The sequence below is a fragment of the Penicillium verhagenii genome, assembly GCF_028828195.1.
Source record: "Penicillium verhagenii strain IBT 33310 chromosome Unknown utg000004l_segment0_segment0, whole genome shotgun sequence".
In the NCBI taxonomy this organism is placed as follows: Eukaryota; Fungi; Ascomycota; class Eurotiomycetes; order Eurotiales; family Aspergillaceae; genus Penicillium; species Penicillium verhagenii.
In genome coordinates this window covers 507,174-520,234 of record NW_026643168.1, presented here as the reverse complement: position 1 = coordinate 520,234, position 13,061 = coordinate 507,174, and the positions used below count along the sequence as shown (strand labels likewise).

The window sequence follows — 13,061 nt, the reverse complement described above, 5'->3', positions numbered from 1 at the left end:
TGGCCAAAAATAAGAATGGCAACTATTATACCTTCTCGCCATCAATAGATCCTCCATCATTGGACCAGCTTTCAAACTGTCTGCAAGGCAAGCCGGCCTCGAACATGGCATCGATCTCCAGCGCTGAGCGGCCTTTCATCTCCGGCACGATAGCCCATGTCGCAGCACAAGCGATGAGGCACAGCCCAGCGTATACAAAGCCAGTCTTGCCTTTCAGGTCTCCTTCATCGGTATTGTAAATATAAGGGAGAATCAAGCTGAGGACAACATTGGACAACATGTAGCACAAGACACCAATACCTTGGGTCATGGCACGAAGGCGAAGCGAGGAGGCCTCTCCAGAGATCGCGTAAGATGCGGGCCAAGCACCCATGCCACACACAATGACAACAACAATCAAGGAAACGGCAGTGTACCTAGAGGAAGGTTAGTAAATCATGGCTTTGTTTTGTTTTCGCAATCCAGGGGAGTAAGTGACTAACCAGACCACAATATGTCCAGACCAGCAGCCTGCAATTCCCATACTCAAGTAGATGACTGCGCTGGCGGCCAGGGTACCAAGCATGAGGGGACGCCGACCGAAGCGACTCATCAGCCAAACACCGACGGCATTGGCGAGAAGACCCAAGACAATACCAATGATGAGAACGACAATGCTGAGACTGGCCGACATACCCACCGTCTGCATGAAGTAACTCGCACTCGACAGGAGAGGAACACCAAACAAACTAGGAACCATGAACGCGAACGCAGTAATCATCGTACGTCGTCGATTAGTGCCGGTGAAACAGTCGATATACGACAGCTCAGCCGAAACCTGCTCTTCGTGAATAACAGACAACCGCATCTGTTCCAGCATCGGCACAGTATCCACGCGGTCGGTGTGCAGCGCCGTCATCGCCTTAGACGCCTTCTCATACTCCTGCTTCCGCAACAAATAAGACGGGCTCTCAGGCATGAAAACAGCCACCAAGAAAGGCAAGACAGCAGTAATCCACTGGGTGCCAAAAGGAATCAGGAACGCCGTGCTCGTAGTCCTATGCTCACAACCCCAGATAACCAGCGCCCCAATCAGCTCACCAAGCAGCATGAAAGTCGGGCTCAGCGCCATCGCCGAACCGCGCAGAGAAACAGGCACAGTCTCGGACAGATACGTCTGCGCACCGGCCATCGAGCCGCCAACGCCCAGACCCTGAATGAATCGGCCAACGAGGAACGTGCCCCGTCTGGACGCCATTGCCGCAGGCAGGTTCGAGCAGAAGGCGATGGCGATCCCGATGGCGCAGATCACGCAGCTCAGCCCGAGGGACCAGCGTCTTCCTGCGCGGTCCTGGAACCAGCCTGCAGCTGCGGCGCCGATCATGGCGCCGATGGGCTGGATTGCGCTCCAGACGGATAGCCATGCTGAGGGGATAATGTAGGCGGAGCCGTAGAGCTCGCCGAATTGGTACTTGAAGTAGGGGACTGCGGTGATTGTGCCGAGGATGACGGTGTCGTAGCCTGTTAAAAGGAAGGCGAGTGCTAGGCCGATGGCGTAGGCGGAGATCTTGGGGTATTTGCGGATTTCGGATAGGAGGGAGGTTGGTCCTTGGTCTTGGATCGGGATTATGGATGTCGTGACATCTTGCTTCTCTGTTTCGAAGGCTTGTGGCCCAGCCGATGGAGGTGGTGAGGACATTATAGAGACTTTCTCTATAGAAATCAAGAGTGTTTTGACTTGATACTATATACTAAAAATCCAGACCGGGAGATGTTCGAGAAAGGGTCTGTCTCTATATGTACCTGGGGTTCTTATCAAGATATGCAAACTGCTATATGTTGGGGTAAAATACGCGTGGACAATTTCCCCAATCAGCGACTTTGACTGGGGAAAATATCGCCACCATTGGCACTAATTGCTCAGATTCGATTTCATGTTGATAATGCTAGTGACTTCGCTAAGAACGCGGAGAGAAAGTTGACGGTTTTATAGAAGAGATGCCGATGCAGCCAATCGCAACGCAGCACTTGCCGACACAACCAATCAGCGTGGAAGGCGAAACTCTACTCTAATCCGCTCGTATCTCCACATTTCTCAACGCTTTATCACTCGCTCACAGTCGCTCTTGCCATACTTCGCGGGTTTTTGGCGAGATTTTAATAGAATCCGCGCTTGGTTTTTGCCGAGGTCGAAAACTGGGGCAGTTGGGCAATTATCTGGTCTGTTTGACAATAAATAGTCAGCGCGCTCCGCAAATACGTTCAATTGATTAAGTTCGAATTTACTACACATTCTCGCATTGAATTCACCTTCATCTTATAAAACAAACAAAATGGATATCTCCCGCATCATCAAGCCGTGGAAGCGCCAAGCGCACAAGACCTTCGTCTTCACAAATGCCACAATCATCGACCCAGTCGAGGGCGCCCTGATCCCCAACGCAACCGTCCGAATCGCCAACGGCAAAATCACCCAAATCAACACAACCCCCTCCGAGGCCCCCGAGCCCACCGCAGAAGAGACCGTCATCGACCTGACCGGCAAATACCTGTGCCCAGGTTTGATCGATTGCCACGTCCACATCGCCGTCGTGCCCGGCGAGGCCGATCTCCGCGCCTACAAGGACATGACCGAGCGCATGAGTCTTGTCCGTCAGCCCCACGTCCTGAAGACGATGGTGCAGCGCGGATTCACTTCCATCCGGGACTGCGGCGGTGCGAGTCTGGCTATGAAAGAGGCCGTGGAGGAGGGTGTGCTTCCCGGCCCGCGTATGTTCATTGCTGGATTTGCGCTCTCGCAGACGGGCGGACATGGAGATATGCGTGGACCCCATTCTGAGGAGTTGTGCTGTGGTGGTACTATTTCGGGCATTAGTCGAATTGTTGATGGGCCTGCTGAATGCTATAAGTATGCGCGTGAGGAGCTGCGCCAGGGAGCTGATTTTATTAAGATTATGGGTGGTGGTGGCGTGGTAAGTTGGTCTTGGATTTGGATATGGCACTGGGGAGGCGTTCTAACGGTTCATCTGCGTACAGGCAAGCCCTACCGACCGCATCGACCATGTCCAGTTCTCCGACGAGGAGATCAAGGCTATTGTCACTGTTGCCAAGAATGCCGGTACTTACGTGACAAGTCACAGCTACACACCCCAGGCCATCCAACAAGCGATCAACCTCGGCGTGCGCGGAATCGAGCACGGCAACCTGATTGACCTGGAAACGGCCAAGTTGATGGCTGAGAAGGGCACATTCCTGACACCTACTCTGATTGCGCACGTCATGTCCAAGCAGATGAACTTCTTGCCTGCTGAAAGCGCGGCCAAGAACGACGAGGTCCTGGAGAAGGGATTGCGCGCTATGAAGATGGCTGTGGATGTCGGAGTCACGGTCTGCTTCGGTACTGATCTTCTGGGTCCGATGCACTTTGCGCAGAGCAAGGAGTTCTCTGTTCGTAGCAAGGTTCTTACGCCTATTCAGATCTTGCGCAGTGCCACTATCAATGCTGCGCGTCTGCTTATGCAGGAAGACCAGTTGGGTCAGATTCGGGAGGGATTCACTGCTGATATGTTGATTCTTAATGCTAATCCTTTGGAGGACATTACGGTTTTGGACCGGGCGGATGAAAGCATTCTCAGTGTTATCAAGGAAGGAAGAGTTATGACTTCCCGCTGGGAGAAGTTGACAGCTGAAGTGTAAAGAGGTGGAATATCCAGTTCTAAAATAATCAATAATAGTTAACATTTGGTTTGCATAAGTACATGGGTGCAGAGAGAAGACGCTGCGAATGTGACCATTCCAAGGTCATGACATGCCAGATAAAACATCGAGGCAGTATGAGTTTTGTTTTAATTACAACATATATGGGGCGTATAGACAAGGCAAGAAACAATGCGTGGACGAGTTCATCGAGGCGACATGCAAAGTGTGGCTTCCTTTTGAAAGGACGAGCCTAATGTTTCATTATATGAAAATGCGAAGGGAAATGTAACAGCTCCTCACAAAATTCAGTGGTTCTTGAAGGCATCACCTTCAGTATTGCTGGAAGCGCCGAGGCTGGCCTCACCAAAGTCACGGTACACTCTGTCCCGAGCCGCGGAGCGGTCCTTGCGGATGGTCAGGCAGTTGATTCCGAGGAAAGTGGTAATGCGGTTGATGACCAGGACGGCCCAGTGCATGTAAATAACAAAGGCAAACAGCAAGTATAGGCGCAGGTACCAGACCTCCACCCATGCGCTCACCATCGGGAGTCCGAGACGAGGCAAGTTCGCCAACACGGCACCGCCGATCAGGGGAGCCTGCAGAACAGTCCAGAAGGGGAAGGGCTGACGCAGCAGGTGGGCCAGGATGATCATGGTGGTCATACGGCCGAAGACGAAAGAAATAACCCAGCAGTATAGAACAAGGTGGTTGTCGGTAAGCAGGTGGGAGTAAGGGGAGAAGAGCCATGCAACGTTGCACAAAGTGAACAAAATCATAGGCACCCACTCCTTGAGGAGGGGGGTGAAGGGCAAGCCCTGCTTCTTGCGTGCGGCATACACGTTCATAACGCAGCCTGGGAGGTGGCCCAGGAGGAATCCACCAACCAGGATCGGCACCCACAAATCCTTCACGGAGTTGTTACCGAAGATCTGGGGGATGTTGATCAGATCGGTGATCGGCTGGGCCCAGATGCCCGGTCCCCAAATACCAGACGCAATCATAATGCTGATGGCAATGAGGAGACCCTCAGTTGGGCCATTGAAATAGCCGAGGTATAGGGTGTGAGTGTGGAAGGTTTCCCAGGTTGAAAAGTACATCGCCAGACAGGGAACAAGTGCGGTGTAGGCACCAAGCTGCGAAGCACCGAATCCCATGGCAGCAGTCTCCAACAGACTAGCAAGAGTACAGTTCAAGGAGTCAATTCCATGACTAGGGTTCGTCAGCAACTCATCCACGGCTAGCTCAGGGACGGTACGAACTCAAACAATTCTCCCAGCCCGCTGGAAGTTCCCGTTCTCCGGGCCTGTTTACCATCCACATTATCTAAGGTAGAGTACCTGCGACATTGTCAGTTGAGAAGGAAAGGTGGTTTGGAGGAAACCATTACTAACATCCACATGCCGAGGGCGAAGCTGAAGTACAACCATGCAGGAGCCTATGCAAAAAAAAAAAAGTTAGTAATCGCTCATGCACGGCTATCTCCCTCCATACTACATACCGGTCCCAATAGATCAGGCATGAAGAACACAATCAAGAAGACGTTGACCACAATCCAGACGAACCCGAGCAGGGTCACCATGTTGGGGGCCATCCACATGGGGAGAAGTTCAACGAAAGCATTCCACTGTTATCCCAATCAGCCATTTGCCCTCGTTCCATTTTGCCGTATTCGGAGTTCATACGTAGTGTCGAAGAATATAATTGGAAATAGGAGACTTGTCGACACTGGAGTACTTGTAGGACTTAAGGGGGAGGAGCGCATCGTCGGAAAGGGAATCTTGGGTCTCTATAGTAAATCAAAAATTGGTGAGTACTCGACCCCTGGATCAGTTGGGTATGATTGAACCAACCTTGGACCATGCGATGAATGACGTCCATCTTGGAAACTGAGAGCCGCGTCGCGTGCACGTTCAGGCAGCGGGAGAACTTGTTATATATCGCACCCTTTTTTTTGGCCGAAAGACAAGGTTGCAGGGGCAAAAAGTCAAAATGAGATTAAAGAGCCTTAGGTCAAAGCACCAAATTGAACTGGCGGACCCAAAAATAGCCAAGGGAAATAAGGGTCCTGAGAATGTCTCACTTAAGGGATTTTCTGTCGGGGATCACGTGCTGTACGGGAGTCTACTGGGACCGGAGGGTCCATATGAAACTTCTTCATACCAGCTTCCAAATTTGGAAAAGTTATTGTCCTGCACAGTATTCACTAATAGCTCAGGTGATCTATTGTTGCATCTTATTTGAATCTAAACAGGCAGCCACGTAAAGTCTATTCTAGTGAATAACTACCATACTTCCAACTAGGTAAGGTACCTACTAGTATCTTCAGTACTGGAGATAAGTACCTATACAGTACTTTAAGTAAGTAGATACGCAGTACTTGACATAAGTACCTACTCAGTACTTTAGATAGGGAGGTAATTCACTAGGACCGGAGCACTTGTTGTGAATCTAGTGTGCAATTTACGTAGGTCCTCCGGGCCTATTAGCATATCACGTGCAAACCTCCGCATCATTGGAACGCGACGATCCACTTCACCAAAGTCAACTCGGTCTCTGCTGTTGCTTCATTTCTTTGTTTCAACCTCTTTACCTTCCATCTCTCGCCCTCATTCCTTCTAAAATTATCAATAATTATTTCAACCATTCGATCGCTTTCTCCTCGCTCATTTATCTCCCAATCTTGACCTCCACCCCATCCATTTACCAAGCTACCTACGCAGAACCGTCTCATTCAGTCGCGCGCAATCTCACTTTTGCTTCAACCTTCCCCCTCTACCTTCAGCAAGCTTCTCTCATTGCTTGTGATGGTCTCCCGTTAAAACCCTACTGGGTATGACGGGTTGATAAATCCTAAAGCGCCCGCCGCGCTTACCACCGTTTGCTTTTAATTATTGAGGATATTTCGCGATGCCGGGCGTCGTCGAAATGCACGCTGGCGGCGCTCCAGCACCGGGTCTCGAATTTACCGTCGCGCATCAAAAGGTCGAGCTCGAGATCGACTTCATCAGCAAGAGCTTGAGAGGCAGTACTGAAATTACCATCCACCCGCAACGAAATGACTTGAAGGATATATGCTTGAACTTTCGCCAGGGCGAAATCAAACGCATCAGTGTGAACGGCAAAGGGGTCCCGACTTGGGAATATGCTGACCCTTACGACCATATTCAGCTCTACGGAGCGCAATACTACCAACGATTAACGCCGAAGCTTGATTACCTTCTCAAAACCCCCCGTCAACCCGAGTTGAAGTTATCCATTCCGAAAACCGTGAGAATCGAAGAGTTGGACCCATTCTCTGCAGAGGCGCAAGAACAAATTGCCCTGCAGGGTGCTGGGGATGATGCGGATGGGCCCGTGGGAGGTCGGACAACAGAGGCTAGTCTTCCACGATTCAAGGCCCTGACTTTGAATATTGAATTCGTAACGGAACGTGTGCGCGATGGATTGCAATTTGTTGGAGTAGATAGCGGCGACCGGCGCTATCCCCATGCATACACTACGAACTCGCTAGATTCTGGAGTTGGATGCCCTTTGTTCCCTTGCATGGATGATACAGCCTCACGTTGCACCTGGGACATCTCGATCTCCTGCCCCTCAACGTTGGGAGACCTCTTCGATCCCAAGACCCGTGATGCTTCCGGTTCTCGATCAAAAACGCAAACTCGACAAATCTCTGCAGATGACGAAGGGCTTGACATGTCGGTGGTGTGCTCCGGCGAGTTGACGGATGACATTGTGGACCCAAAGGATGCCAGCCGGAAAACAGTATCATTTGGATGTTACGCTCCTCTGTCTGCTCGACAACTTGGTTTTGCTGTTGGTCCCTTTGAATATGTCAATCTTGCGGACTTCCGTGAAAGTGATCAAGATGAACAACTTGGTCAAAATGCTATCCCGTTGCACGCATTCTGTTTACCGGGCAAAGCAGATGATGTACAAAACACCAGTTTTCCTATGGCACAGGCCATTGATTTCCTCTCTATGCAATATGGCGCTTATCCGTTCTCGAGCTACAAGATTTGTTTTGTCGACGACGTCAACCCGGAGACATTGCCCACAGCTTGCCTGTCAATTTGCAGCAGCCACCTTCTTTTCCCGGCGGAGATCATTGATCCTATGTATGACTCTACTCGGGCGTTGGTTCACGCTTTGGCGTGTCAGTGGACTGGAATTAATATCATCCCCAACGAGCCGGCGGATACTTGGGTCACAGTTGGCATTGCGTGGTACATCACCGATACATTCATGAAGAAGCTTTGCGGCAACAACGAATACCGATTTCGTCTGAAACAAACCTCCGATCAAATTTGCGAGCTAGACTGGGAACGTCCTTCGATTTATGACATGGGAAACTTTCTCAAAATTGATCCATCTGAATCACGATTCATTGCTCTCAAAGCACCCCTGGTTCTGTTCATTTTGGATCGTCGTCTGACCAAGGCAAGCGGAAAAGCCACGATGTCTCGAATCATCAATCGGATTTTCCTCAATTCCCGCATGGGAGATATTCCCAATAGGGCCATTACCTCATCCCTATTCCAAAAAATGTGTGAGCGATTGGGTCATGCGAAACTCGATGTCTTTTTCCAACAATGGGTTTACGGCGCCGGTTGTCCGCGCTTCGTGGCCACGCAGCGCTTTAACAAGAAGAAGCTTGTGGTTGAAATGATGATCAGACAAGTGCAAAGTGAGCAGCCAACAGTACGCGACCTTGACAAGGATGCGTTCCTGCGAGATGTTAAGGAAGAAGTTCGCCACGTCTGGGCTGGTGCCCTTCAACCTGTCTTCACCGGTTCCATGACACTCCGAATCCACGAGGCCGATGGTACACCATATGAACATATCGTGGAGATTAAGGAGGGACTCACAAAGTTTGAAATCCCATACAACACCAAGTACAAGCGGCTCAAGCGGAACAAAAAGCAACGAGAACGTGCTGTTGCAAACGGCGACCCAGAGGCCCAAGAAGAAGTTCTCTTGTACTGTCTCGGAGATGTTCTCCAAACAGAAGAAGAGGTACAAGACTGGCGCATGTCTGACTGGACTAAGGAAGACGAAGAAAGAATGGGCCAAGAGTCTTACGAATGGATCCGGATGGATGCGGATTTCGAATGGATTTGCAAGCTCCAACTGAATATGCCAGGGTACATGTACCTGTCACAACTCCAGCAAGACCGAGACGTCGTTGCTCAACTAGAAGCCCTCCAAGCGATGATTGCTCAGCGTGAAAATAGCTTGATTTCCAGCATCTTTGCTCGAACCATCATGGACAGTCGTTACTTTCACGGAATTCGAGTGACCGCAGTGCGGGCAATGGTCAAGCACGCCAAGGATGAAGTCGATTGGATTGGATTGTTCCATCTGGAAAAGATCTTCCAGGAATTGTTCTGCTTCCCGGGGTCTCCCATGACCAAATCAAATGACTTCTCTGACATCGCAGCTTACATTCTTCAAAAAGAAATCCCAGAGGCAATCTCAAAGGTGCGCGACAACAGCGGTAAAACCCCTATGCGGGTCAAGCGCTTCCTGTTTGACAAATTGAAATTCAACGACAACTCAAACAATGCGTACTCTGACAATTATTACGTGGCGTCGCTGATGCGCTCACTTTGTCATGCTCTCCTGGGCCGAAATGAGTCTCGACAGGAAGATGAGTTGGCTAATTTCAATATGGAGCGTGTCCTGGAAGCTCAGGCCGAAGAACAGCTAGAGAAGGACACCATTGCTGAAATTGATCGGTACCGACGAATGGATGAGTGGTCAAGCTCTTACCAAAATCTCTACTCACGAGCCGCCTTGCACTGTCAAATGCACATGATGCAGGCCAAAATTTTGGATACGGACCTGATGCGTTTCATTCCATACACACGGGCTGGGACTTATGATCTTCTTCGTCTGCAAGCATTCGATTGCCTGGTTGATTTGGACATTTCTCAGAGTCCAGATCTGCTTCGCTGGATCATTTACACTATGACCAGTGACTCATCTCCCTATGTCCGTCGCAATTGCCTCCGGGCGTTTGGCCGGACACTGGCCATGATTGCATTTGGACGCGCGCCGCAACCTGAGACTAACCAGAGCGATGGCTTGATCATTGAGCAAGAGTCATCCACCGAGGTTCGACAGGCTGACTTGGCGCGTCGTCAAACTGTTCCTGGTGCAATCGAGGCCCTCAAACGGGAACTCTATCATGATGCGTCATTGAAGGAATACATTTGGGCTGCGTGCAACTCATGGCTGATTGGAATTGATGAGATGGCCGATGTCGCAGACCTTTGCCATGTCATGTTTGAACCTATTACATCCAAACACGCCAAACTCCGATACCCTCGCTACTGGAAGGTCGAGAAAGTTGGTTTTGGCAAGGTGCGGTTCTTCCGGTCAGAAAATGTTCGTACCAGCCTGGTACCATCAAGAGACGCCCCTGTCGCCCCTGTCGCCCCTGTCGTTCCCAAGCGTAAGCGTGATGAACCAGGCATGCCGCCGCCTGCTCCTCGCATCACTTTCAAACAAAACAAGACCGGTTCAACTCCTAGCACCCCATCCTCTGCGACCCTCCCGAAGCTTCACATTCCCCTACCATCCTCCGCTACTTCGGGAACCAGAACTCCCGGCTCTTCGACCCCGGGCACCCCATCCACTGGAGGCCCATTGAAGCTGAAGCTGAAGTTCGGACAAAAACCAAAATGAAACCCCTGACCCCTGCCCTTCAATACCATGTATTTTTTACGATCTTCATTGAATTCTTACTTTTTTTCTTCTTGCAACAAGGGCTCGATCATTCAGGGGGAGGAAAAACAAGCATGGTCTCAGGCGCGAAAATGTCAATTAGTACCTTCATCGATAATACCATATTCCATATTATTTTTTTGCCTACGCAATCTTTCCTGTCCCTGTAGATTGCTTCCAAGGTTGCAGCATATGGATGAGAGCTCGAACGCAGCACCTGTCCTTTTATCTTGTAAAATTCCGCTGTAACCCAGGGTGGTATTTGTTCAGGTTATCAAAGAATATTCCGTAGTAAACAAGCAGAAGTAGTAGAAGCAGAAAAAAAAAACATGGTTTTGATGGTCCCTGGATGAGCAACCGACCGATAAACTCCCTGTGCCATTATGATCATCCCCAGCTACGGTCAAAGCCGCGCGCTTATCTCCCTCGAGAAAATGTCATCGATTGTGCGTGGTGCGCTTATTTGTCGTTAATCCGTTCAAGGGCCTCAATCATGACGACCGAGTTACCGCGGATGACCTACTGCTGTTAGTCTGGCTTGGTAAAATAGGATAAATCATCCAAACAACATACAATCATTCCAATGGCGACCTTCTCACCGCCGGCCTTCTCTTCAAAAGCTTCATCGAGGACAATGTTCATGAACACCTAGAAAGGAATGGGTGAGTGGTGGTTCTTTCGGAAGATGGCTGTTTGGCAGATGGCTGATCTTTCACGAGCGGAGAAGGATATCCTAGCTCTAAATGATCGGACAAGCTGCACTGGGGTGTTTGATTCGAAGAGGGGAGGATTGGACGTACATCGTAGCCTCGAAGGATACCAATAACTTTGCGGTTGCCGTTCAACTGGCAGAAGACCCGCTTCTCCATATACTGCGCGGTAATTGTGAGTGGGGGAAAGACGTGTGGTAAGCAGAGAGCGACGGAATGATCACACACCTTCTTCAATTCCGGCTGAGCTTGAGGCATATTGGGCAAGCTGGTAATCGGATTGCTGGTTTGACAAGATTCGAGTGGAACCCATCTCGCGGTGCTGTGGTATCGGTGGCCGGAGAGAGGTTGATCCGCGACCCGGATAAGCGATAAGAGAAATAAGAGCTCATGAGCTCGCGGCACGGCGCACCTCTTCCTGCACGCCGCACTAACATCACAATCGCGCCAAATATGAGCTCCGCTTTTTCAAACAGAAGGAAACCACGGAAGATTGGTGGGGATGATGAGGAGGAAGATGGGGGATCCACGCAAGGTATGTGACATTACTATATTAGCTGTGGGGAATTGTCCAACTGATAGGCTTGCATACAGAGCCCGTTGTTAAGCGGCCAACTAAGTCGAAACCAAAGTCGAAATTGCGCATGTCCTTTGCCCCCGGTGGAACATCTATGGCTGATGAAGAAGATGAACCTTCCGAAGTTGTTATTCCAAAAAGACATGGTCTAGGCCGAAAGGCTGTTGAGCGCAGCGCCACTCAGCGCAACCAACTTCCTTCAGGCGCCGCAGAAACTCTCTCCGAGCGCTTTGGCCGTGATCAAGATCGGCCCAGCTATAGCAATGATTACCTCAAAGAACTACGCGACTCGACCCCTTCGACGCCGAAGAGCACCACCGATAACGAGCAAGACAGGACGGTCGATGTGGCCGCCAAGTTCGGCGAGGTGATGACCGTATCTGGCCAAGCCGCCATCCCCAGTGCCGCTGAGATTCGGGAAAAGAAAGCCCGGAGGGCCCGTTTGGCCCTGGAGCACACCGCCAATTCTACAGAGGAGGACTTTATGGCGCTTGACGATGGTGCTATTAGCGACGATGACTGGGACGCTATCGCACGGGGTGAAAGGACAGCAGAAAACTCGAAAGACACACGGCTTGTACGAGACGATGAAGACTTTGCCGAAGGATTCGAGGAATATGTGGAAGATGGAAAGATTTCACTTGGAAAGAACGCGGAACGGGAGCAAAAGCGCAAGCAGCGTGAAGCCATGCGCGAACTCATCGATGACGCCGAAAGACCTTCTGATGAGGAAGACTCGGATGTCGAAGAAAAGGCCGCCTATGAAGCTACGCAGACCAAGGCCGCGATGGGACATAAGCAAGATACCGACCGACCCCGCACGCCTCCCAAGATGACATCTTTGCCTAAACTGGCCAACAGTTTCGACCGAATGCGTACTGCTCTGGCAGGAATGGAAAACGCCAAGACACAGATGATTCGTCGTATGGAGGACCTGCGAGTAGAAAAGGCTGATATCGCCCTTCGCGAGGTAGAAATCCAGGGCATGATTAAAGAGGCAGGAGATAACTATGAACGACTGAAGAAGGAAGCCGGTGGCGATCAAGTTACGAACGGAGATACATCAGCAGGCGCACTGGAGAAGTCACGAGGTCTGGAAAGCATCGGAGCGCCGTTGCCATCAAATTCCAGCTCCGATGAATCCATGTTATGAGTTCTTTCCTTCTCCATACCTTCCGACGTGAACCGTCGTTCCTTCCGTTTTGTTTTTGACAACATCATCACACTTTTCAAATATGGAGTTGATTCTTTTGATACCCCGAGTTCCGATTTTCAAGGTTCTTCTATACACAATATATTTTCATCATGCCTCCACCTCACTTGTTTTTCATATTTCGCCAAGTTCCCCGTAGTACACTTCCGGCAGA

The 13,061-nt window shown here is 50.4% G+C and overlaps 6 protein-coding genes across 6 annotated transcripts; 3 read left to right on the top strand and 3 right to left on the bottom strand.

Moving 5' to 3' along the window:
- Positions 1 to 25: 25 nt before the first annotated feature.
- On the bottom strand, positions 26 to 1,678 carry N7466_003125 (uncharacterized protein; the record flags this gene model as incomplete). The annotated part of the gene is made up of 2 exons (XM_057162522.1): positions 26 to 416; positions 483 to 1,678. The coding sequence occupies 2 exons, from the start codon at positions 1,676 to 1,678 to the stop codon at positions 26 to 28; spliced, it is 1,587 nt and encodes a 528-aa protein (XP_057023637.1).
- Positions 1,679 to 2,312: 634 nt separating this feature from the next.
- Positions 2,313 to 3,675, top strand: N7466_003124 (metal-dependent hydrolase family protein; the record flags this gene model as incomplete). Its single annotated transcript, XM_057162521.1, has 2 exons — positions 2,313 to 2,951; positions 3,016 to 3,675. The coding sequence occupies 2 exons, from the start codon at positions 2,313 to 2,315 to the stop codon at positions 3,673 to 3,675; spliced, it is 1,299 nt and encodes a 432-aa protein (XP_057023636.1).
- A 308-nt stretch (positions 3,676 to 3,983) lies between these two features.
- On the bottom strand, positions 3,984 to 5,556 carry N7466_003123 (uncharacterized protein; the record flags this gene model as incomplete). The annotated part of the gene is made up of 6 exons (XM_057162520.1): positions 3,984 to 4,887; positions 4,938 to 5,015; positions 5,070 to 5,113; positions 5,177 to 5,302; positions 5,361 to 5,464; positions 5,529 to 5,556. 6 exons carry the CDS (start codon positions 5,554 to 5,556, stop codon positions 3,984 to 3,986), a joined length of 1,284 nt encoding a protein of 427 aa, XP_057023635.1.
- Positions 5,557 to 6,585: 1,029 nt separating this feature from the next.
- N7466_003122 (transcription initiation factor TFIID subunit TAF2) lies at positions 6,586 to 10,368 on the top strand (the record flags this gene model as incomplete). Its single annotated transcript, XM_057162519.1, has 1 exon — positions 6,586 to 10,368. The coding sequence occupies one exon, from the start codon at positions 6,586 to 6,588 to the stop codon at positions 10,366 to 10,368; it is 3,783 nt and encodes a 1,260-aa protein (XP_057023634.1).
- Positions 10,369 to 10,866: 498 nt separating this feature from the next.
- On the bottom strand, positions 10,867 to 11,375 carry N7466_003121 (putative small nuclear ribonucleoprotein SmG; the record flags this gene model as incomplete). The annotated part of the gene is made up of 3 exons (XM_057162518.1): positions 10,867 to 10,926; positions 10,981 to 11,055; positions 11,208 to 11,375. 3 exons carry the CDS (start codon positions 11,373 to 11,375, stop codon positions 10,867 to 10,869), a joined length of 303 nt encoding a protein of 100 aa, XP_057023633.1.
- Positions 11,376 to 11,761: 386 nt separating this feature from the next.
- N7466_003120 (uncharacterized protein) lies at positions 11,762 to 12,847 on the top strand (the record flags this gene model as incomplete). The annotated part of the gene is made up of 1 exon (XM_057162517.1): positions 11,762 to 12,847. The coding sequence occupies one exon, from the start codon at positions 11,762 to 11,764 to the stop codon at positions 12,845 to 12,847; it is 1,086 nt and encodes a 361-aa protein (XP_057023632.1).
- Between the last annotated feature and the right edge of the window lie 214 nt (positions 12,848 to 13,061).